The 25,575-nt window shown below is 42.8% G+C and overlaps 1 protein-coding gene across 5 annotated transcripts in view; it reads right to left on the reverse strand.

Annotated features, from left to right (window-relative positions):
* KIAA0825 (KIAA0825 ortholog) overlaps positions 1-25,575 on the reverse strand; it is a 435,282-nt gene that overhangs the window by 266,235 nt on the left and 143,472 nt on the right. For all 5 annotated transcript variants that reach the window (XM_075067089.1, XM_075067085.1, XM_075067086.1 and 2 more), the window contains one exon: positions 6,905-7,075. In XM_075067089.1, coding sequence (XP_074923190.1) covers positions 6,905-7,075 — 171 coding nt within the window. The remainder of the gene's footprint in view (positions 1-6,904; positions 7,076-25,575) is intronic.

Genomic DNA, 25,575 nt, shown 5'->3' on the forward strand with positions numbered 1-25,575 from the left:
CTCAAAGTTTGGGGAAAGCTTTTCTGTTGAAGAAAACATCTAATTCTTTAAGATCCTAAGGATCTCATTTGTCTAAAATAGATTTTCCCTTTTCCTTAGATAGTGCATCCTTTGAAGGAGGGTATTTTGCTTATGCTCTTAAACAATGTTCCATGGCTTGGAATGACTTCCTCAAGTCCTGTCTTGAGTTATATTAATGCAACTAGTTCCAGGGAAAAACAAATTTTATTTTTAGAAAAATGAAAAATAAAATGGCAGAACATAAAGATGGACAATACTAATTAGGTCACCTACTTCACCGCTTTCCCACTGCAAGTAGTTCTCTGCTATACATTTAATTCTGCCCATTTTTAAATGCACTATGTGATGGAGCTTCCAGTGCTTCCTTTGGGAGATACTTAAAAATAAGGAACAGTTTGCTCTCAGGAAGTTTCTCCTGATATCAAATCTATCTAGGAATAATGAGCTGACACTGAGAAAGAAAATTTATACTTTCCCTTAATATGTTAGATATTCATCTGCATGTAGCGTTCACACCCTTTCAGTGTCAGAAGACTTACATTCTCTTATTGTCAAGTAAGCAATATAAATTCACTCTTTTAATCTTTTATCAAAAAGTCAAATGACTAGCCTCCATTTACACTGTCCTTCTGAGAACACCCTCCTCCTTGTTAATTTTTTTAGTGAACTTACCAGAAGTGAACACATTTTGAAATAGATCATCAACTAGTACAAATTGTGATAGGAGCCATGATATTTTACGCTAGTTAAGGATCTTCCCCCTTAGTCTACAGCAGATCTGTGCAGAGACGACCAGTTGCTTGTAACCTGATATATTTGCATAAATATTCCAGAACTGCTGATATATCTCAGTAAAAACGCCTGTGCAAATTAGACACCACTATCAAACTTAAGTCCTTTTGGGTTTCTCCCTCCAAGACCAGATTCTAGCACAGAGTAAACCTTCTCCAGACCCAAGTGCCCCTCTCCATCAACCCCAGACAATGTCGGTGTTCTCCTTTGTCTAGGTCATTACTGAAGACTGGACTTCACGCAGATCCTTTCAACATCCTCAAAAATAATAGTTAGTAAGGTAAATCATACTACAACCAAAGCTACTCGCAGGTTGGATTGCCCATCTATATGATACGGACTCAGCCAGGATTTTTATTTTAACTCCACTAGAGATAATAGATTCTGAAGAAAATGAAGAATATCAACAGAAACATCATTAATAAAAAGAAAAACTAAAAATATTTTAGTAATAATAGATTTGAAGTCTTCTTAGGATCTGTGCTCCATCATGGACTTCTAATTTGTTCTCGCATACCAAACAGAAGAAATATACATCTCAAATTAAAAGTCATGTCTTTCTAAGTGTAAATTCCATCTTCCCATCAGTTTGTTCCTTTGGAAAAAAAAAATTTACTACAGAAGCTATAGCTGCATCTACCTTTGGGACCAATGCAAAGATCATATTTGTCTTGCTGAAGTCTGTACAACTTCAAACACTGTCTTTTAAGATGATGCACTTTGTAAATTTGATCCTATTTTCCTTTTATTATGCTTTCTAGAAATGGATGTAAAGTAAAAGATTTCTTCTTCTTGAGCTGTGAAAGGAAGACCTTTGCAAATCTTTTTGGTCCCCTGAGGCAAAGCTTGTAAACCTAAGGGCTTGACAACTTTGCCCAGGGTGTTTCAAAGAGCTCCACTGGAAAAAGCTTTTCTTGGCACTCATTATCAGATCTGTCCAAAGTTCACCTTTCTCACTGGAATGGAAAAAAGGTGAGAGAAAGATGAAAGTGTGTTAGATGTTTTTGATTTTTAAAAGTCTCAACACGAGGCTTCTGAAAAGCCAGAGGAAAGAGAGAAAACGCATCTTAAAGATGGAAGGAAAATGCAATTTGCCAGTGTATTCTTCATTCTAAATAAGGCTCTCACACTTAACCCTGACTGCTACTGAATGTTCCAGGTTCCTTCAAATAGAACACACCTCCTGTGATGCTGAATGTAATAGGTATGTTTGAACATTCCAGTGATTTCAATGGAATGTAAATAGATGAGAGCAAGTGTGGTGAAAGACCAACAAGGAAAGGGTTAATTACATCCACCCCCTGCTAGAGAGCCCAGATGGCCAAACCTACCTTTTTCTCAAAAGGATAAGAAATGTAGATTTGCACTGGTGACACATTACAATTTGGTGGTCAAAGCTCTTTCACATTCCATTTTTAGTGGTTTATGACTTCCCCTCCAAAAAATGCTTTGTGGCAGAAATTCCTCATGCATATTCGCCTCTCGGAAGTATATTGTTTTAGCAATTCTAAAAGCAAATTCTATATATTGTTGAATTGGTGGTGCACGAATCAAGTATTTATATCAGTTAAATCATTTTTCAGATACCTTATTTGTGGTTGCATACTTGAAGTATATTTTGGATTTAAGCTTAAAACATGGTATGTATGTTGCCCTCAGTGAGGAATACCTGCTTTTGCAATGTTTGAAGATGAAGTAGTCAAGAAATAAACCTATGAAGAATTTAAAAAGCATACTGAAAATAAATTATAATAGAGAATGCAATACATAGATCATTTTTGTTCATCTATGGGAAACAATTTGGGGGATTTAACCTATTGAATACATTGCACAAAATTCCAGACACAGAACTCTCAAACTGAAGTCACAGAATTGTCCATATCACCTCAGTACAATTGCTACAGCCATCTCCCTAAAGAGTTCACTTTGGTTCAGTGTGTCCCTTGGTGCTATTGTCTGCCATGGGGTTACCATAAGAGAGTACTGGTGGGCAGTACTTCCCTGTAACATCTATTTTCAATTGCCTAAATTGATCTTCTAAGCTTTCCATTGTTCACGCTGCAAAGAAATTTGTCTTGTTGGCAGCTAGAAGTGTGAACTATATGTCTTTCTTTTCTTCACTGTTCTTTTTTTGGTTCACAAGCAACTTCCTACCAAAAGCAGAATCTGCGGAATAGACTACATCCAAGCAATAATGCTATGAAAAAGTATGAAGAGAAGCCCAGGTGGCCACCTTGCAAATTTCCAATGTGGAAGCCTTCGACCTCTCCGCCCAAGAAGCAGCTCTAGTACTAGTGTAATGAGCTTTACAAACCCTGGGAGCCTCTTTACCCTTAACTACACACGCCTCCCTAATACAATCCCTTAACCATCTAGCTAAGGAACTCTTAGAAGCCATTTGACCCCTCTTAAGACCCCCTAAGAGTACAAACAATCTGTCAGAAGATCTGCAATCTTTGATTCTTCTGAGATAAACCCTAAGTGTTCTTCTTACATCCAATTTATGCAGCCATTGCTCTTTGTCATCGCTGGGTCTAGGGAAAAATGAGGGCCAAGAATCCTCCTGGTTTAGATAAAACTCAGATACCACCTCTTGCAAAAAAAAAAAAAAGAAACCGTCCAAAGAACTACTTTATTTCTGACGGAACTTTACAAATGTTCTAAATATCAAGTCTGAAGTCCTCACATGACATTCTGAACTAAGAACAAATAAACTTGTTATTGCAACAGCCAAAAAATATTCAGTTACTTCCTGGTATGACTTAAATACAAGGCTAATAAGGGCCTCTACAGATACTCAATATAGCGAAGAGGAAAAAGAAACAAGTGTAGGGCCTCACTCTATTTGATGTCTGGGAAAACATTATATCAGTGCACTATTTGCTTTATTTATTATTTATTGTACAAATCCCCAAATTACCTACAGTGCTAGTGCAAACTCTCATTGAGCTAAAAAGTACATTATTTTCTAAGCCCTCTAATAGGAAATAAGATACTTCCAAAAAAAGTACACAAGATGGCTGTTACTTTTCCTAGTCCTATACCACAAGCAGGACATCTGCCAGCCTAAAATAAAGTATCCTTGTTAGGTGTATTTAAGCTGTCCTTCTAATCGAGGCTTTATCAGTGAGACAGTGATCTAGATTAATCAGAATAATATAGGATTCTTGACAGAAAGCTGGAACAACTGTAAACATAGTTCTCATTCTCCCACTATCTTTCAGGTAGCCACTAAAACTGAAGTGAAGATAATGTTAACTAATATTTTACTTCTCAAACACTGTTTTCTTATTTCTCTGGCCATGTCTGCATTTTATATTTCTTCTTAGTAATTGATGTACTTCAGAATGGTTTTCTGAATAAATCCAGATCACCTTAATTGGAATAGTAAGTCTGAAAATGAAGGTGTTAGCTAGTCACACTGCCCTAATCTGTATTAAATATATCATCACATTTGTTAAATGGGGACCAAAATTTTGTACCTCCTTTGGAACCACGGGAGCCTTCCATCCCAGAATGCTGCCACTGAAGCTGATCTAATGACACTCACCTATTCAGATGTGGAAGCTAGAGCCACAACTTAGGAGACAATATGAGTATACAGACAGTCATAAATGAGTGGAAAAATTCAGAAAAAGAAAAGCTCAAACCATTCAGAACCAACAGTTTTATGTAAAGTTAAGGTCATGTGTGAGTGTTTGCAGGGTCCAGGCCTAAATATGCCTCATGGAAAACAGAACATTTCCTTGTTAACATTCCTTCTTTCAAAATATATATTACTCTAAATAACTAGATAAAAAGGTGTTACTGTACAAAATATATTTTGTTAAACACAGTCATGTTGTTTTCCTGTTTTCAGAGTTCCTTAGAGTAATTACATTTGTATCCAAGAAAAGAGAAACAACACCACAATTAATGTAATTAAGTAAGGCACACAATTTCCTGCTAACAGGGAGAAAATATGACAGAGTGAGAAAGAAATTCATTCTGCATTGAAATCAACAGGAAAAACGGAAGGTATCGAATGCCAATTTTAAATGAGCCTCAATATATCATGTAAAATACTTTTACGTTAATTTAGTGTTGTTTTAACACAAAATGATTTTTATTTCTTTATTTTACTGACATAGTGTCCAACAGTTTCAGGTTAAGAATGCATTGCTCTCCTCCAGTGGTTCCCAAACTTTAACAACGTGTGAACCCCTTTCACTAAAATGTCAAGTCTCGCGAACCCCTCCTAAAAATGAGTATTTCCAGGGATTTTCTCCTTTACCTGAGTATAAGTTATAAAAGCAGTGATCTTGGAAATATTAAATTTGTTTTATGACATGCTTATTACACACTGTTTATTATTATTATTTATCATTACAGTATTTACATTACATTATGAAAATGGCACCACTCTTCCAAGATCTTACTTTCATAGGGGAAGGGACAGCTCAGTGGTTTGAGCATTGGCCTGCTAAAAGCAGGGTTGTAAATTCAGTCCTTGAAGGGATCACTCAGAGATCTGGGGCAAAAATCAGTACTTGGTCCTGCTAGTAAAGGCAGGGGGCTGGACTCGATGACCTTTCAGGGTCCCTTCCAGTTCTATGAGATAGGTATCTCTCCATATCATATCACTTTGAATAAGCCTGTTATAAGACAAGGTTGCTATGTTTCATCAAGGAGTATCAGATGTGAAACAGCATGAAGGTATTTTAGAAGCCAACTCTGAGTTCCTCCTGCACAAGCATTCAGGTCTTGAGCAGTCCAGGCAAACAACACACGTTACAACAAAGCTTAAACTTGTTCTTCATAATAATTTAAAAAACAAATACTAACTGCCCATTTAAATTTCAAAACAGCAAAAAAGATCCACCTCCCTTTCCATTACTTATAAGGAGTTTTGAAGTTTAAATCACCTCAGTGTGATAGATATTCTTGCTTTGATCTGCTTAGCTCTTGGAAGTCCAGGCACTCCGGGCTACTGGCCCCATGCTGCCCGGGATTCCTAGGGACAACTCTGTCCACCATCAGGGAATTTTTCCCTGAGAACCAACTGTAACATTTCATGAACCCCCAGGGGTTCACAAACCCCAGTTTGGGAACCACTGCTCTACTCCATTGACAAGTTGTGTGCCTCTCTATTCTTTCTTCCCATGCTTCTTCATTTTAGTGTTCTTACACCATACTCCTAGAATACATTTCCTCCCAGCCCACAGCTTGGTGCAGAGATACAAAGTACATGACTCTACTTATCCTACTCCTTGAGCAGCCTAGCCTCATTTCTAGTGTAAAATTTTTTTGCAGCCTAGCTAAAGCTCTTGAGACCATCTACTCACTAGTGACCTGGTCTAAGTGCATTGGGTAAAAAAGCTGAGAAGGGGAACAAATTATAGGCACACCATTTCTCAGCTAGTAGATTTTCTTCATCTCATTTCCCAGCTTGCAGGGTTACACATTTTCTTCATCTGATATTTCTGGAGATAGTCCAGTAATAAAATGAGGAAAGGGAAATACAATCAAAGACCCGATTCTGCAAATATTTACTTCTGGGCAAAGTGCTTATTGCCATGAGATGTCCCACTGAAGTCAATGGAACAACTCAGTAGTGTTTGCAGGATCAAGCTATAAATTAAAACAACTACATTTAAATGCACATTAAAATGGACCTAAAATTAGTGTTCAAAGTTCAGTGATTTCCCCACTGAATATAAAAATTGCAGCCTCCATGGAACAAGCTCAGGAATATTCACAGCAGTGGAAACCTCCATATATTATTTTGTTATATATATATGTAGAAAATATTTATTAGGCAGTGTATTTCATTCCATATCAGAAATAATTATAATATAATCACATCTTTTACATACAAGTATCAATTCTTTCCCACAAAATCTACAATTTAAATATACATCTACATTATTGTAAATAAATATTTAATTAGATGTTGCAAGATACTTGTTTATATGGTGGGAGATTGGAGAAAAAATGCAAACATACTGCAATTTATTTTTATAATACTGCAAATTTAATTTACGTTGGAATTCATACAAAGTGATCCTTTTCCACAAACTGAAAACAGTAAGTAAAGAAAATTACACATTACCTTGAACATTTTTGTTCTTCTCAGTGAAACAGGGCCACAACAGAATTTCTGCAGAGTTTTCTTCAACTCTTTCTTCCATAAACAAAAAGAGTTTTATAAGCTGAGAAAGACATTTGAGTTGATACAACGTTAAGCAGAAGTTTCTTCCTTTTCTGAGGCATTCTTGGGTAGCTGTCCAAACAAAAAGTCATGGCGTTTATTTTATTTCTTAGTAGATATTATGTAAAATATGCTTATGATAAAACTAAAATTTATTAAAATACACTGTATAAAGTCAGTCGTCTTATTTGTCATGACACAAGATAATCTAATATCATAGTCTGAAGTGTGTCACTTCCTTTTTTAAAGGATCAGATCCCTGAATCCAGTGAAGATGCACTCAGTGCACAAAGGAAATGGGGGAGAAAGGTAGTGGAAAACCACTTTTCTGCTCCTCCAGTCCTGGAGTAGGCGGGGAGCTGAAACAAAGAAAGGACAAACGAAAGACTACTCTAAATTACGACAGTCAGAGAAATCTCCTTGCAGGATTAGTCTGCCAAGCAAGGATCACCAAAGCAAGTTGCATTACTGTTCCACCCATCTCCGGTTCCATTTCCAAACCATATCTGAAGGGATGGGAGAGGAAGAAAAGGAGAAAGTGACGTAAAACCTGCCACATCTGAGAAATCTCTTATTTTCATCTTTGGGCAGTATTCTTCAATTGCCTCAAAACTTGATTCCTCCATCAACCAAACTGTCATTGTATTCTACTCTTTGATCTTGATTATGATCATTTGAAATTATTACAAATACAACATAATAAATCTCCTGTATCGATCAGATTATGGTAGATACCATAATCAAAGAACCATCAGTACTGATCTGATCATAACCCACAACAAGATTGTTACTCAGTAAACATCTTGGCAGATTGTAGTGGTTGCTTTCTTCTTTTTGTCCTTCTCTGGTTTGATTCCAAACGAAAATAAAATTCACTAAGATGCACACATTCTGTAGACGAATGTTTTTATAAATAAAATTCTATATGATGCACGTAACCCTACCATTGTTTGCAAACATTAAAATTATTTTTGTAATTTCTTACCTTACATACAATAATGTATTTTAAGCTTTTATTGTTTTCTCCACAGTAAATGCTGCTTCTTATTGGCAATGTAATTTAGCATAACTATGGCAAAACACACAAGAAGGCCTTAAGATATATGTCAATTTTGCTTTATAACATTATATTTATTTTACACAGTAATAGCAATCAGAAGTTGTTTTTTTTTAGCATTGACAATATTGTCTAAAACTAGAAATCAGGAAGTTCAGTCCCTATATCAATGTGATCACAAAAAAAACTCAGCTTTTGTTAATAGAGTTTATAGTCCTTTGGTATATTTCAATTACGTATGTCATATTACAAAGTAACTATTACAAAGATTTCACTATCCATTAGCTAATGCACGTGGGGAACATTCCAGTTAAAGGTTTTAATTCAGAAAACATTCTTAGCAGTATTTTGCGGACAAAAACATTGTGTTGCAAAAAATTGATTGAGCAAATCAAGAAACACCCCTTTACCATATATTAATGGTTTGGGACATCACATGAATACACTGTCACTTGGCAAGTCACCTTGTCAGTTTAACACTCTGCTTGCACAATACAGTTAATGAATATGACATCTGAGTGATAAGAGACATCAATCTAACTCTCCACAACCCTAAATATGTGGGGTTTGAAAACAAGTGAAACTGTCAGTGAACTAATATCAGAAAGCATTACACACATACAACAGTTATTTTTTCCAGAAATTGAACATTTTCTTTTCAATGGTTACACCTTGAAACATATAATAACGTCCCATCAACCAGGGAACTCTGCTTGAGCATGCAGCCAGACTTTAGAAGGCTGTGTGATGATTTTTATTTTGTTTTACTTGATCACACAGTTTTTAAAAAGTAATATTTAATATTTTTATTTTATAACTTTTGCAATGTAACATTTAAAAAAATGATTACATTGTGCATGATGGGGTGTACCAGGTCCTTTGAGCCCCCTGCTGGAAGCATCACTGTCCTACCACAGCTTGCTCCAGGAAAGGAGCAGCAAAAGTCTTCCAGACCTGCCTAGAAAAGCTGCAGGGAAGCAGCCAATCAGAGCACAGCGGGCTCAATTAAAAGGAGTGGCAGATCCCTTTGAAGCAGAGATGGTTCTTAGCCATGGAGTTCAGCTGAGAATCCAAATGCAGGGCTGTCCCTAGCCATTTTGGTGCCCTACGCAGCCCCCCTGCAAGGGGGCTGTGTTGGGCCTCAGGCCTCTGTGGGGGCAGGTGGAACCACTCCCTAGCCCCAGACCACTTCACTCTGCGCTACTGCCTCCCAGCTGGGGAGGAGACGGCAAGGGGCAAACTGCCCCACAGCACTCACCAGCAGCATGGCTGGGAGCCAGGGGAGTGGAGCAGGCTGGGGCCAGGTTGCTCCACTTACCGTGCATTGAGTGCAGGCCAAGCGCTGCTGCAGTCTTTGGGGCAGGGCTGGGGTGGAGGAGGAGTGGGATGAGGCAGGGCTGAGGCGGAGCAGGGGTGGGAAGGGGCAGGGTGTGGGCTTTGGGGAAGGAGTGGAGTATGGGCAGGGCTGGGGCGGAGCAGGGGTGGGAAGACACGGAGTAGGAGTGGAGGCTTTGGGGAAAGGGTAGAGTATGGATGGGACTGGGGTGAGCAGGGGTGGCAAGAGGTGGGGCTGGGGCGGAGCAGGGGCTGGAGCAGCACGCAGCTGGACAGGGCATCTGGAAATGTGGTGCCCCAAATTTCTTGGTGCCCTACGTAGCTGCGTACTTTGTGTATGGGTACTGATGGCCCTGTCCAAATATGCCAAAAGTTTGGGAGCGTTTGGATTTGCTGGTCCAAATTTGGGCCCTTATATAGCGATAGAACAGAGCTATGAATTTTATATCCAGATCTGAACTTCCCCTAAATTCAGAATAAATGTTTTGGCATTAACAGTCACTGTTATACTTTTAAGAGTTGGATAAAAGGAAATATCATATTTGTGTTTCTATTGCTAGTAGTGCTGCTGCTTCCTCCCCTCCCTCCCTGCCCCAAAAATAACAGGTAATAATATTTGCATCACTGCACTGCCATTCTTAGGGGTCTGTGCTTCCACCAGAATACATGCCGAAATCCTACTTTTTTCATTCTTGCTTGAAAATGTATAACTGAGTATAACTAATGCAATGATGTCTGTCTGAGTCTGCAGCCAGCCAGAAACAATAGCTCTCAGAAGTAAGAACTATACCATGCATCTCAATGGGATATTAACTCCAAGACCTTTTGCTCTGCGGGAGCATCATACTGCTGCCCCTGTCTACTGAGGAGGGGAGAGGTCCACCTGTCATTACCACTGCAGGGGCCAAAGTCACAGATTGGGGACAGAGCTATAGAAGGCCCCATGTCACAACTTTTTTATGGCCTTGCATTTATGGCCTTCATCTGGGCCTGCCAATACCTCAGATGCCTGATATCACATCACCCTCAGCTCTTCAATGAGCAGGAAGTAACAAATTCCTAAAAGCCAACACAATTACAAACATTCTATACAATTACGTTACTCCAAAATATCTTCCCAAACTCTCAGAAGAGAACTCTGAAAATTTTTTTCAATCTCAATGGACATTTAAAATATATTTTAACTGGACCTTGAAAACTGAGTTCAAAGTTCTTGCAAACCATTAAAGAGGTGTAGGAAAACATTAAAAAAAATAAGCTAAGCTGTAGTGTGTACATGAAGCGATACTGTATTGTAAAACAAGCATTTTTTTCTTTGAGTAAAGAGGTTAAATATGTTGTACAGGCACTCCGATTCTGCTACAGTACTTAACGAAACAATAACTGTAGAAAGAAGATGTTTGTAAATTTCCTAACCACTAATATAACTGTATTTCAAGGTGGCAAGAGGGGCTTTAATTAATCGGGACACTTCAGTATTATCAGAAAACAGAGAGGAAAAGATAGTATTCTTGTACCTTAGGGAAAATGTTACTCCACACAAACTAAGAATGTAGTTGCCTGCTGTTCCACATTATAAAAGCAGGCATTAGGATAGAGACATGGAACCAGAGACTAAGAATATGATCCAATGTCTGGAAGTAAAACTATTTCCCCATGCTTATTTCTGCCTCCCACCCCCACCACACACACACAGGTCCTCACATCTCCCTGTCAATTGCTGGAAATGAGCCATTTTCATTACTACTACAAACAGTTCTTTTTCTCTCCTGCTGTTAATAGCTCACCTTAACTGATCACTCTCCTTATAGTGTGTAAGGTAACACCCATTGTTTCATGTTCTCTGTGTATATATATCTTCCTACTGTATTTTCCACTACATGCATCCACTGAAGTGGGTTGTAGCCCACAAAAGCTTATGCTCAAATAAATTTGTTAGTCTCTAAGGTGCCACAAGTACTCCTGTTCTTTTTATCTGGAAGTTGAAACTAAACAAATTCAGACTGGAAATAAAGTGCAAATTTTTAACGGTAGTGTAATCAATCATTAAAGCAACTTGCCATGGATTTTTGTTTAAGGTTATGCTCTTGTTCAAAGAGGAATTAATTCAAGGACTTCCTCAGACCTCTGTTATACAGCCAGTCAGCCTAGATAATAACTGTGATCCCCTCTGGCTTTATAATCTATGAATATAGAACAATGCTGTGGATTAGGGAACCAGAAACAATGGTTATTTACCCTATAGTAATTGTGGTTCTTCAAGATGTATTGCCCACATGTATTCCACTTCTGGTGCACATGCATCCTACATGTGTGGGACCAGAATCTTTTTGAACAGCACTCTCTGTTAAGTCCCCACAAGCAGCTAAGGGTATAAAGGCTGGAATCACTCTCCAGTTCCTTCACTAAAACAGAATCCATCTTTACAGAGACTCTGTAGACATGGAGAAGGCAAGTGATTGCTCACATGTATTCTACCGCTGGTGACTCACAAGCAGTAACTCAACACATGGAGTAGAGTGACTGAAGAACAGCTTTCCCATAGTGGGCATCAGGTCTGGAGCACTCAACTCAGGAGTACTGCTTAGTGAAGGTGTGAACTGAACTCTACGTAACTTCTTTATAAGGCTATGTCTACACCATAGTTTATATTGCCGCAACTTGTGTTACCACCATAAGTTATAAGCACCAGTGTGCACAGCGCTATGTCGTGGGAGAGCTTCTCCTGCCAACATGGCTACAGCTGCTCGCAGAGGCTAGAGTAGTTAAGCTGATGGCAGAGCTTTCTCCTGTTAATTTTGAGTGGCTCCGTTAGAAAGTTTACAGTGGCGCAGGTGCACTGATCAGCTGTGCCACTGTTAACTCTCTAATGTAGCCATGCCCTTAATCTCTGAGTTTGGATATCTCACAGAGAAGCTGCAAAAGCTACCTGATCTCTGGTGGAATGGGTCCTCACCAGCCCAAGTGAATCCAAATGGTCTACTATATAATGTGTTTAAACACAGTCCAAGACCTATTTTGAAATCTTTGAAGCAAATATTGGCTGACCTTTCATCCTAACAACAAATACAGAAACAGTCTAGGAGAACTCTTGAATGCCTTTGTTCTGTCCAGAAAGTAGGAAAGCTCTGACAACACTTAAGGTGGGAAATTTTGCTTCCCCACCAAGTAATATCAGTTTTGAGGAAGAAAATTGGTAGATGGATCATCTGGTTGAGAAGAAAGTCAGAGACCACTTTAGGTAAGAAATTAAGGTGAGGACTAAGCCTACGTCTACACTTGGGGTATGTGTGATTCCCATTCAAGTAGACATATTTGTGCTAGCTCTCATTGAGCTAGTGCCTAAAAATAAAAGTGTATCTGTTACACAGGCAGCAGCATGAGCTGTCCACCCCAAGTAAATATCCACAGGGTCCAGGCAAGTTTGTTCTGATGGTTAGCGATACAGAGCAGCAACCCTTCCCCTTCTCCTGTTGAACAGATTTTCCTCCCAAAGAGGTCCAGCTTTTTGGCCTCCCAATTTTTGGGAGAGGGACCCGGTATCCCTGATGCTTGCGCTGGTTGGCCATGTCAACTGCCAGAGAATCCAGTTGGCGGTGCGTGTAAAGGTGTCCGTTCCCCTTTGAGGGAACAAAGTATCTCTGCTCGTACCTCATGGTGGTAGGTGGCAACAAGGACTGGTCTGCCAGAGAGTCTTCATGGCATCGCTGATGGTTTTAATCAGCAGCAGCACCACAATATGGGATGGCCCTGGAGGGGAAAGAATGTTGACCATTAAGTCAGTCTCTACCACCTTCTCAGGTTTAATTTTCAGGTTCTGGGCCACCTGTCTCAGCAGCTCCTGTAGGACCCTGCTGCCCTCTAAGTCTGGAGTGGTTGCTGAGCCAGTCACTGCCTCAACCAGAGATGAGTACGACGAGACGGTGGCTGGTACCAGAGCCTGCTCCCTTCACTTGGCCCCTTTGGGGTCCCTAGCAGCGAGGAACACAGGAGCCACGGTCAGTGCCATGGACAATGCTGCGATCAGTGCTGTGGATGATGTGGTAGTTGGTGCTGCAGTCAGCGCCATGGGCGGTGATGTGGTCGGTGATACTGGCGGTGTTGCTGATGGAGCTGCAATCAGTGCTAAGCACGGTGCAGCAACTGGCACAGAGATCATCGACATCAGTACAGGTGCCAGGGTCCCTTGCAGCAGTGCGGAGGGCATGTGTGGTGGCCCAAAGGACAGCAAGGCCACCAACGCCAGTCTGGAACCCTGGGTCTGCCCTGGCTCTGATGATAGGCCAGGGTGTCCAGAAGGGCCACCAAGAAGCCAGGCACTGTCCCAGGCAGGGCTGTCAGTCACGGGGGGAGCAGGAGTTCCTGCTCTTACTGGAGTGCAATGACTCTGCTTCCAACTCAGAGGTCTCCGACTGTGAAGACCACGGAGAATCAGAGCCACTTGGCACAGGTGAGCAATGCCTGGAGCGGCTCCCACACAGGCCACCGGTGCCAGGGGTCGGGGCACAGAGGATGATACCCTCTTTGGCACCATCACTGCTGGCTTGCCTATATAGTGGATTGGAACAGAAACCGGTGCCGGAAACCTCTCCCACCTTGGAGGGAGGGTGGCGCTGTCAGTGACAGGAGGTCTGATGCTACCTCAACCGCTTCTGGCATGGAGGGAAGCTGTAGGTCCTTGTAGCAGTGGACTGGTGAGTGGTGCGGGTCCAGACTCTACTGGACCCTGCTGGGGCAGGAGTTGACAGAGGCCTGATGGGGGCACCATCAGGGTGTGACTCCAGGGAGCATCCAGGCTGACCCCCTGGATACTGCTAGGGGAAATATCTTCCGGCTGTTGTGCATGAGGCACGCACACACACACACTTGATTGGAATTGACATGAACAAGCACTCAAAGCAGAACCTGCCCTCTTCTCAGATCCATCTTTTTAGACTTGCCCTTCAGATCATTCTCAGACTGCTCTTCAGCCCCACCTTACTCAATCCCCCATTCTCAGATCTCCATTTTTCCACCCCTCGAGGGTGAAAGTAAAATACAACTTTTACCAGTACAGGTCCCACTCTGTCCACCCCCCAGAAAGGGCAGGGCCTTAGATAGAAGGGGCGGGGCCAGGGGTGGAAGTAAGTTACATTTCTTACCTGTACAGTCCAAACACAAGCAACCCACCTCTCTGGCATACTTCGTGGATCCCTCCCATTGCATGACTTAGATATAGAAAATAAAGCTACTATTACTACTACCAGTACTGGCTGTTATAAAATTTTACTATTGGAATAAGCCTGAAAAACTGAAAACTCACTGTCACATTTTTCTCCTTGTCCTCCCTCCTCCTCCTCCAGCCAGGTTGCCTGACCTGGCTAGGTTCCACGTTCCCCCAACGCCCGCACTCAGCAGGGTCTGCAGGGGCTCCCCTCTAGCTTGTAGGAGGGGGACTGGCTGAGGGAGAAGCCTCCCCAGGTAGCCTGCTGCTTGCATAAGAACAGTTTAAATTTAGCTCTTCACTCCCGGTCTGAACGGTGAGATTAGGGGCTACTTCTGGCATCCTTGTTACTTTCACTTAGGGTTGTTGCTGGGAGTGGGAGACGATGTGTGTGAGACTAAGGCAGGGCCAGAATACAATGGCCATTTGGCCACAGAGCTTAAATCCAGAGCTAATAAAAGTCAGTGGAAGGGGAAAACTCACTGTTACATCGGTTTCTCTCCTCCCTCAGCCTCCAGCCAGGCTGCTGACAGGACAGGGCTAGGCTCAGTGCTTCCCTCAACCCCCACACTCAGCAGGGGCTGCCCTCTAGCTTGTAACAGGGAGCAGGGGACTGGCTGAGGGAGAAGCCTCCCCAGGTATCTGTGATATCACAAAACTACTAGTTCACCAGCTGTACATATAGGAAAAACAGGGTAGACACAAATTTCTAATGTAAAAAACAAGCATAATGTGTGTCTTTGAGGGCTATTTCTGTATGTTTTAAAACACTTCATTAAGCAAAAAAAATGACAAATCATTTTCCCCCTTTACAAGTCACTTTTAAATAAGTTATGAAAGTTCAGTTACTCCCACCTCCTCCATAAAAAGATACAGAAAAGCAAACCATAGTCATATTATATCTAATCCCTTTTCTTTGTGTGACAAATCACTAACTCTAATTATCTGAGCTCCTGCTTCCTCCTTGCTTTTCATGAAGCCCAAATTTTAACTTGGCAGCTCTCAAAATTCTCAGGGAACATGTTTCGATTTCTTACCATCACATCCATCTGCGGTTTGCATTCCTTAGGAAACAAACATATTTAAGCATCATTTTTAACAACTGGGTTAAGGTGACAATAATGACCATGACTTACTAGCCTATATAGAAAAGGATAAGCCATGTTCTTCATTGTGCAAATAAGGTTTCACATTAGTTATGTACAAAAATCCCCAAAAGTCAAAAGGCAAGGGTGTTTTGTGTAAACACTGAAAGAATGGGATTCTTGTGTCCTCTGTGATAAAAGTGCTGCCATAAATGTATTCTTCATTCCTATGTGGTAAGTTTTAGAGTGAAGATATTTTTGAGTTAACTGACTGAAAAAAAATCCCCAAAACAATCTCACATACACAATAAAAAAAACAACTCACAACTCAACAATTTTCTTCGAACATGAAAATTTTTTTTATCCTAAACTCCCATAAGATAAAAATGGCCAACAAAAACTTTTCTGAGCTTTCCAAATAAATATAAATTTTGGCTAAAAATAAATATAATCAATTTCAGTATAAATTATATATAATTTGGAAAGTTGTAAGCACCGAAAATAGAGGCTTAGAAAGAAAAAGACGGTTACTCACCTTTGTAACTGTTGTTCTTCGAGATGTGTTGCTCATATCCATTCCAGTAGGTGTGTGCGCGCCGCGTGCACGTTTGTCGGAGACTTTAACCTAGCAACACTTGGTGGGCTGGCAGGGCGCCCCCTGGAGTGGCGCCGCTATGGCGCCGGATATATACCCCTGCCGGCCCGCTGCTCCTCAGTTCCTTCTTGCCGGCACTCCGACAGTTTGGGAGGAGGGCCTGGTGTGGAATGGATAGAGCAACAACATTTTCGAGAACAACAGTTACAAGTGAGTAACCGTCTTTTCTTCTTTCGTGATTTGAGTCAATCTTTTCCAGTAGGTGATTCCATGCTTACCTAGGCGGTTGGGTCGGGCACGGCGGTTGCGATTGTAAAGATTGCTGAGCAAAGGCGGCTCGTCTCTCGTGCTCACCTAGCGCGTAGTGGTGTAAGGTATTGCAACGGACGACCACTGGTCAGCTGTCCGCATAGCTCCTGATTGGGACGTGGGCAGGAAAGGGGTTGGCGAGCTTAGCCTAGCTAGAAGGGCGGTGAGGGCCAACTGGGGACGTGAGCCAATCATAGCAGTCGGAACAGACGTCACCCATGATGAATGAGCCTTCGGAAAATGGGAATCTCATCCGCCTCCGCCATGGCTATATAAATAGCTGGGGCTGGCGTGCTAGAAGATTCTAGGTCCTCTGGACGTAAAATGGCGAGGACCCCAGCGGACATCCAGGGTGTGTAGCTGCTGGTCCCTGCCGCGATGCATGCAGCTTCGGCGATGAAGACCGGTAGAAAAATGTCCTGATTAATATGAAGGCAGGAGACACCTTTGGGAGGAAAGCGGTGTGGTCGTAGCTGCCCTTATCTTTGGTGAATGAGTAGTAGTATGGGGGCTACCACCAAGCACGTGAGTCTTCAGATTTAACGCCGTGGCGACGGTGATAGCGACCAGTGAGGCGTCTTCCAGGCGGTTAGAGCATCGGATGCACGTGGCTAATGGGCTCGAAGGAGGGGCCGTAGCCTATGACAGCACAAGGAGATCCAGAGGGGGAGAGGCTTACCGGGGGGTAGAGCTCTCCAATCCTTAGGATCTTGAGATATCGGAGTGAGAAAGTGTGGAGATCTGCCGACTCTCTGGGATGGGAGAGTGGAGATTGCAGCTATGCTGCACCCTTCAATTGAGGAGAGTGCTAGGCTTGCTCTTGAGGTACAAATAATTGCCCAGATCACAAGGAACAGGGTATCTCGTGTCTTCTCCAAGGTTTCCTGCTCCCCAAGAGGACCTGTTGGACCTGGCTGGAGCAGCGGCGCTCAGATTGGTTTAACCAGACAGTAGCCATGCTGTTAGGTGCGGGGACTGAAGGTCCGGGTGGTGAAGCCTGCCGAAGTCCTGCGTTATAAGATCCGGGCAGAGTGGTAGTGATATCGGAGACGCTAGGGACAGGTCGAGCAGCAGGGTGTACCAGTGCTGCCTCGGCCATGCCGGAGGAATTAGGATCAGCCTGTCCCTGTCCCTGTGGAGCTTGAGCAGGACTCTGTGGACTAAAGGAAAAGGTGGAAAGGCATAGAGTAGACCCCCTTTCCAGGGAATGAGGAACACGTCCGAAAGAGAGCCCAGGGAGCGACCTTGTAGGGAGCAGAACACCTGGCACTTCCTGTTCTCCTTGGAGGCAAAGAGGTCTATCTGGGGAAAGTCCCACTTCCGGAAAACAGAAAGCAGGATGTCCTGACGGATGGACCACTCGTGGGCCAGGAAGGCCTGGCTCAGGCGGTCCGCAAAACTGTTCCAGACCCCCGGGAGAAAGGAAGCTACCACGTCTATCGAGTGGGCTATACAAAAGTCCCACAGCCGCACCGCTTCTTGGCAAAGGGGAGAAGATCGCGTCCCTCCTTGCTTGTTTATGTAATACATGGCCGTTGTGTTGTCCGTGAAAATCGCAACACAATGGCCCTGCAGATGTTGATGGAAGGCTTGGCACGCCAGTCGGACTGCTCTCAGTTCGCGGACATTGATATGGAGCTTCAGTTCCTGCAAGGACCAAAGGCCTTGGGTGCGAAGATGCCCAGGTGTGCGCCCCACCCCAGAGAGGAAGTGTCTGTTGTTAGAGACACCGAGGGCTGAGGCAGATGGAACGGTCGACCGGCACACACCAGGGAGGTAGTCAGCCACCAGTTGAGGGAGCCCAGCACGTGTGACGGGATCGTGATTAACATGTCTAGGGCATCCCTGCGTGGACGGTAGACCGAGGCAAGCCAGGTCTGAAGAGGGCGCAAGCGTAGTCTTGCATGCTTCGTCACGAAAGTGCATGCAGCCACGTGACCGAGTAGAGCGAGGGCGGTGTGGACAGAGGTTGTTGGGAAGGCTCGTAGTCCCTGAATGAGGGAGACTATAGATTGGAACCTCTGTGGGGGAAAGCTGGCTGTTGCAAGAGTGGAGTCCAGCATCCCCCCTATGAATTCTATCCTCTGGGTAGGAAGTAGAATGGATTTGTCTAGATTGATGATCAGACCTAGATGTGAGAACAGGTCTTTGATGATATTTACATGAGCGGTAACCTGAGCCTCGGAAGTCCCTCGAATCAGCCAGTCGTCGAGATATGGGAAAACATGAATTCAACGACGACGGAGGTGGGCGGCGACTCCCGCCATACACTTCGTAAATACCCAGGGGCCGAGGAGAGGCCGAAGGGAAGGGACCGCAAATTGGTAGTGATGACGATTTACCACGAAGCGAAGAAACCTTCTGTGCGGTGGGTAAATCGTGATATGGAAATATGCGTCCCTCATGTCGAGAGCAGCGTACCAATCTCCTGGATCCAGGGAAGGAATGATGTTCCCCAGGGACACCATGCGGAACTTGAACTTCTTGATGAACTTTTCAGAGCTCGCAGGTCCAGAATGGGCTGGAGACCCCTTTCGCCTTGGGGATTAGGAAGTATCTGGAATAGAATCCTCTGCCCCTTAATAGCTCTGGAACCTCCTCTATGGCTCCCAGCGCAAGGAGCCTCGAAACTTCCTGCAGGAGGAGTTGCTCGTGAGGGGTCCCTGAAAAGGGACGAGGAGGGGGGTGGAAGCGGGTTGAAACAAACTGAAGACAGTAGCCACTTTCCACCATGTTGAGGACCCAGCGGTCCGATGTTAGCTGGGACCATGCAGGGAAGAATGCAGCGAGGCGGTTGGCGAACTGAATGGGATCCTGGGAGGAAATTGGTACAGTGCTCTCTGGGCGCACCTTCAAAAGTTTGGCTTCGGGTCCCGCCGTGATATAACGGGCCGCAGGAGGCTTGCGCTTCTTGCCCTGAGGTGAGAGCGAGCGGTGCCGGGCAGAAGCTGGTGCCGGAGATTGGTGACTTGGCGTCTTCGCGGAAGGTGTGCGTTGCGGTGCCGAGAGGTGCTTGTTCCCGGTGCCGCAGACAGGGCCGAGGACGGAGGAGTTCGCGCTGCCTCCATCAGTAACTGTTTCAGGCGAACGTCCGCTCCTTTTTAGTTCGGGGCTTGAATGCCTTACAGATCCGGCACTTGTCCGTTAGATGAGATTCGCCCAAGCACTTAAGGCAGGAGTCGTGTGGGTCTCCTGTGGCATCGGCCTACGACAGCAGGCCGCGCATGGTTTGAAGCCCGGTGATCCAGGCATGTGCCCGGGGTACCGGGGGTAGGGGAAGGGGCTAACCCCCGATCCCTTCTAACTATCTGCAAAAAGCTACTAATCACCTAACTGGAATGGATATGAGCAATCACACGAAGAAAAGACGGTTACTCACCTTTGTAACTGTTGTTCTTCGAGATGTGTTGCTCATATCCATTCCAAACCCGCCCTCCTTCCCCTCTGTTGGTGTAGCCGGCAAGAAGGAACTGAAGGGTGGCTGGGTCGGCAGGGGTATATATCCGGCGCCATAGCGGCACCACTCCAGGGGGTGCCCTGCTGGCCCACCGAGTGTTGCTAGGGTAAAAGTCTCCAACGAACGTGCACGCGGCGCGCACACACCTACTGGAATAGATATGAGCAATCACTCGAAGAAGAACCACCTTTCCAACCCTAAATAAAGAACAGAAATATTACGATTCAAGTTTGAAAGAGAGTATTGTTTATCACAGCAGTTTTCTTACTGTGGTTGTAGGGACCACTGGTGGTTCACAAAACACTTGCTTGTAGCATGCTGAGAGATTTGTACCATAGCACTAGCTCTCCTGTTTCCAGGTGCTAGACTCAATTAAAAGAGTCTAAAAAAAAAAAAAGTATCATTGTTTGTAGTATTATTGTTGCGTCTATAGAACTGTTGTAGTTGCCTATGGATGTTTTACAATTGTGAAAGGTAGAGGTCTTTCAATTCTCATTTGATTAAAGTGCAATCCAAACTAGGAGAATGACACTAGTTCATCATAAACAACAAACTAATAAAATTAAGCTAATGTATATAAAAATATAGTTATTTCAATTTATATTTTTTTAAAAGCGACATCTGCAGAAACTTTACTTTTATATACAATAAATGAATTAATTAAATATGGAATAGCAATATAGTAGAAAAGAAACACAAAATGATTAACACTGAGACCAAAACTACAGCATTTGTGACATTGGTGGGGACATTAAATAAAAAAAACTCCTCTCTGAATAATTTAAACTGAATACAGTGTAGAGACTCATCTTGCTCCATGTAAATACTAATGCAGGGATTAAAAAAAGTTATTGAAGTAGAGCAGGGATCTCAAACTCAAATCACCACGAGGGCCACATGAGGACTAGTACATTGGCCCGTGGGCCGCATCACTGAATCCTTTTCATACAACAATACCAAAGTATAGTCAAAAATGAAAAAAATGAAGAGTAATATAGCATGCTATTAAAAGTCAATATATTAACTTTAAAACTTTCAGTGCTAATTTTGACAGTTATTTCATTTTTGGCCACTTAGCTGGCAGAGTTTTGCATCAACTAGTCAGCTTCACCTCAGTCCCTGGAAAAATCATGGAGCAGGTCCTCAAGGAATCAATTCCGAAGCACTTCGAGGAGAGGAAAGTGATCAGGAACAGTCAGCAGGAATTCACCAAGGGAAAGTCATGCATGAGTAACCTAATTGCCTTCTATGAGGAGATAACTGGGTCTGTGGTTGAGGGGAAAGCAGTGGATGTGTTATTCCTTGACTTTAGCAAAGCTTTCGATATGGTCTCCCACAGTATTCTTGCCAGCGAGTTAAAGAAGTATAGGCTGGATTAATGGACTATAAGGTGGATAGAAAGCTGGCTAGATCGTCGGGCTCAACGGGTAGTGATCAATGGCTCCATGTCTAGTTGGCAGCCGGTTTCAAGCGGAGTGTCCCAAGGGATGGTCCTGGGGCCAGTTTTGTTCAATATCTTCATTAATGATCCGGAGGATGGCGTGGACTGTACTCTCAGCAAGTTTGCAGATGACACTAAACTGGGAGGAGTGCTAGATATGCTGGAGGGTAGGGATAAGATACAGAGGGACCTAGACAAATTAGAGGATTGGGACGAAAGAAACGTGATGAGGTTCAACAAGGACAAGTGCAGAGTCCTGCACTTAGGATGGAAGAATCCCATTCACTGTTACAAACTAGGGACCAAATGGCTAAGAAGCAGTTCTGCAGAAAAGGACCTAGGGTTACACAGTAGATGAGAAGCTGGATATGAGTTAACAGTGTGCCCTTCTTGCCAAGAAGGCTAACAGCATTTTGGGCTGTATAAGTAGAGGCATTGCCAGCAGATCGAGGGACATGATCGTTCCCCTCTATTTGACATTGTTGAGGCCTCATCTGGAGTACTGTGTCCAGTTTGGGGCCCCACACTACAATAAGGATGTGGAAAAACTGCAAAGAGTCCAGCAGAGGGCAACAAAAGTGATTAGGGGGCTGGAGCACATGACTTATGAGGAGAGGCTGAGGGACCTGGGATTGTTTAGTCTGCAGAAGAGAAGAATGAGGGGGGATTTGATAGCTGCTTTCAACTACCTGAAAGGGGGTTCCAGAGACGATGGATCTAGACTGTTCTCAGAGGTACCTGATGAGGACAGAACAAGGAGTAAGGGTCTCAAGTTGCAGTGGACCTTAGGGTATTAGGAAAAACTTTTTCACTAGGAGGGGTGGTGAAGCACTGGAATGGGTTACCTAGGGAGGTGGTGGAATCTCTTTCCTTAGAGGTTTTCAAGGTCAGGCTTGACAAAGCCCTGGCTGGGATGGTTTAGTTGGGAATCGGTCCTGCTTTGAGCAGAGGGTTGGACTAGATGACCTCCTGAGGTCCCTTCCAACCCTGATATTCTATGATTCTATGAACCAGAGCATCAATATTAGGTTTGATATCCTGAGACTAAACCAGTCTCAGTGTTGCTTGCAAATTGTACCACATTCCATACAAGAAACTATACTAAGAGAATGTTAAGACTGCATAGTTGAGCACACATGCTAAAATTAGGGCTGTACACACAATTTTTTCTCTGCCCCTTTGAGACTGTGTGTTATCATGTCATCTTTTAATTACAGGGTCACATACTGTTTCTCATATAATATATACCTTTTTTTACACCCTTAAATTGTATAGCATCTTACAGTGATTTTTTCTACTGACTTCTATTGTGCTGTCACAGTAACCCAATATTTGCTTGCTAGCAAAGGACTTGCCACTTAGCCACTCAAGTTTATGGTAAGTATGAGTGAGGGTGGGGAATTGTGTGTTTGTGATGGGAAGCTGTGTTGATTTGTGCCTGGGTTGTGTTGTGCTGGGGGATTTTGGTTGATTTATGTTGGTGGCAAATAAGGGGTGTGTGCTGGGGTGAGGGGCTATTTGTAGTTGGACATGCTGGTTGTTTTGTTGTGTAGGTGGTTGTGCTGATATGTGAGGTGGCAGCTAGGCACAAGGTGTGGCAGTCAGGCCATGTAATTTACCATCTGTGAAGTCTCCCTCATATAACCAATGAAACTGTAGCATGCAAATTAGCTATTGAGTAAGGGTGGTGATTGGTTGAGTTTTCTCTGCTATCACAATGATATAGTACTTTTGCCACAGCACAGATACACATCTTTCTGTAGTTGTACACCAATTTTCAAATCAAAATAGCTGAGAAATTCAAAATTCATTGGTAACCAATTATAACCCCTCCCTATTCCACCCTTCCATGAGGCCCCACCCCTGCTCCACTTCTTTCTACCCCTTCCCCAAAGTTCCCGTCCCAACTCCGCCCTCTCCCTGCCCCTATTACAACCGCTAAGAGGTAGGTGAAGGAGCGGGAACATGGCACACTGGGGGGAGGAGAGGGGGAGCTTGGCTGCCGGTGGGTGCAGAGCACTCACTAATTTTTCCCAATCGGTGCTCCAGCCCTGGAGCACCCACAGAGTCGGTGCCACAGGCCGCATGTTTGAGACCCCTGATGTAGAGGGAAAAAATGCAGGTCTGTCCCTGCCCAAAGAAATTATCGAAGAAAACTAAAGGCCCATATGTATCCTCCTTGTAATAGTCAACATATGCCATCCACACTTCAAGGCTAGTATCCAGCATGGATTTCCTACAACATCTCTCAAATTATGAATCTCAGCTTTTAATCCTGTTATTTCTTTTGCATGTCAGGGTGGGAATGTCTTGAAGAACAATGTTCAAGATCAAGTTGGAGCTCTCTCATTAGAAATAAGAAAAGGTATGAAATTAAAAATCCTATTGCCTCACAGATGAAGTTTAGAAAAGCCTTTATCAATTCTAAAACAGCATATATATTATAGATAACTCAGTAAGGCAAGTTTCAAAGGAGTACAAAGCAAAACACAGACATCCTATTCTCTAATTAGGTACCTATCTACTATCATTATCACCATAATATCTGAGCACCTCCCAAATATTTAAAAACAATATCAAGTTGTTTGCATTTATTTTACTATTTACCAGGTTTAGCCCTTACTGTCTCAAGAGTCAGAGACATGAGAAATAATGATTTATTAGATCTGAATTAGCAGCTTACACCTGCTAATTGGTGTTTCATTTGTTCTGCCTGGCCTGAAGAGAAGACAGAGCACTGATTACAGGTGTGCCCCTGTTCTGCCTAATACTAGTATACTAAGTAGATCGCAAAATAAAGTACCTAAGAATATGTATAGAAAGTAATGCAAAACGAGCCAGGTGACATGAGGATGAATTAATTTTCAGGACTGCTCTGTACTGGAGAGGAGACAGCGAAGCTTTCTATACTTCTTTTAGTAGATGAGAGAGAAGTTCTCTCTTCACAGCAGCCACACATGGGGTTGGGAGGGAAGAAGGGGAGAGGGTGTAGTGTGGGTTTTCCCTTACAAATGTGCTAGACTTCTGTTACGACCACTGCTTCTAGATCCATTGACACTAGACTTCCAACTCCAGCATCAGCCTTGTTGAGCAGGTTTCTGGGATTTACTTTTAAGCTGTCCCTCATTTTTCAGCAAAGTGACATGCATAAGTAAAATCTTGGATTGTTTAAAAAAAATGTAAAATGAATCATTTTGGATTCTCTAACTTTTCTTGTATCTGAGCAGCAAAAGGGAAGAAAGTTTCATACAAGATTATAAGAGAGAGGGACTAACACAGTACATGGTGACATATAATACCTGCCCAAGAACAACAGATACATGTGGAGTATAGATGTTACCAAAAAGGATAATCAATACAATATTTGGCAGAGAAAAAGATAATCAGTGGCTTCCTAATAAAGAAAAATATGTTTTCATTCATGAAGGCTGCTTCCACATTTGATGGCCCTTGACAATTGTTCTTCATGGGGTTCATAAAAGGGCTAGAGAAGGGGGAGGGGAATGATCTCACAAGGTAGAGGAAGAGCATTAAAAACAGTAAAAGAGCTAAAATATAACTACAGCCTAAAAACAAATAATCAAGCAATTTCATAAATGGAACTAAATGTTTTGCCAAAATCTGAAATGAAGTAGCTTAATAAAGCAAGAGAACCTCAACTTATTGGTAGCTATACTGTGTATACGGAGATTTTAAGGGGTAAATTTTAAAAGAAGTGTACAGGAAGATACATGTATAAATCCCATTAACAATAATGTGTCCCTCTGCTCTCAGTGCTTTTAACTTTTAAGTAATGTCATAACTATTATTATAATCTAGCATTTATGACAGCATTCATCGGCATACTGTCCTAAACCCAGCTAGTATATAACTGCATTACTCTTTCACTTGCATTTAGTAACGATATATTTAGTTTTATAGATCCTAGTCACTGTTCTCCCTTCTTATGTTGCACTGTGGTATATAATTTTTTTTAATAACTAAGTTTAAAAAATAGTGTTGCTGGATATAATCACTAATTTCATAAAACTGCAAAACGGCAACTTAATATTTCTTCATAGCAGCTGTAATACACAATATTACATAGAAC

This window comes from Chelonoidis abingdonii, chromosome 6, assembly GCF_003597395.2.
Source record: "Chelonoidis abingdonii isolate Lonesome George chromosome 6, CheloAbing_2.0, whole genome shotgun sequence".
Classification (NCBI taxonomy): Eukaryota; Metazoa; Chordata; order Testudines; family Testudinidae; genus Chelonoidis; species Chelonoidis abingdonii.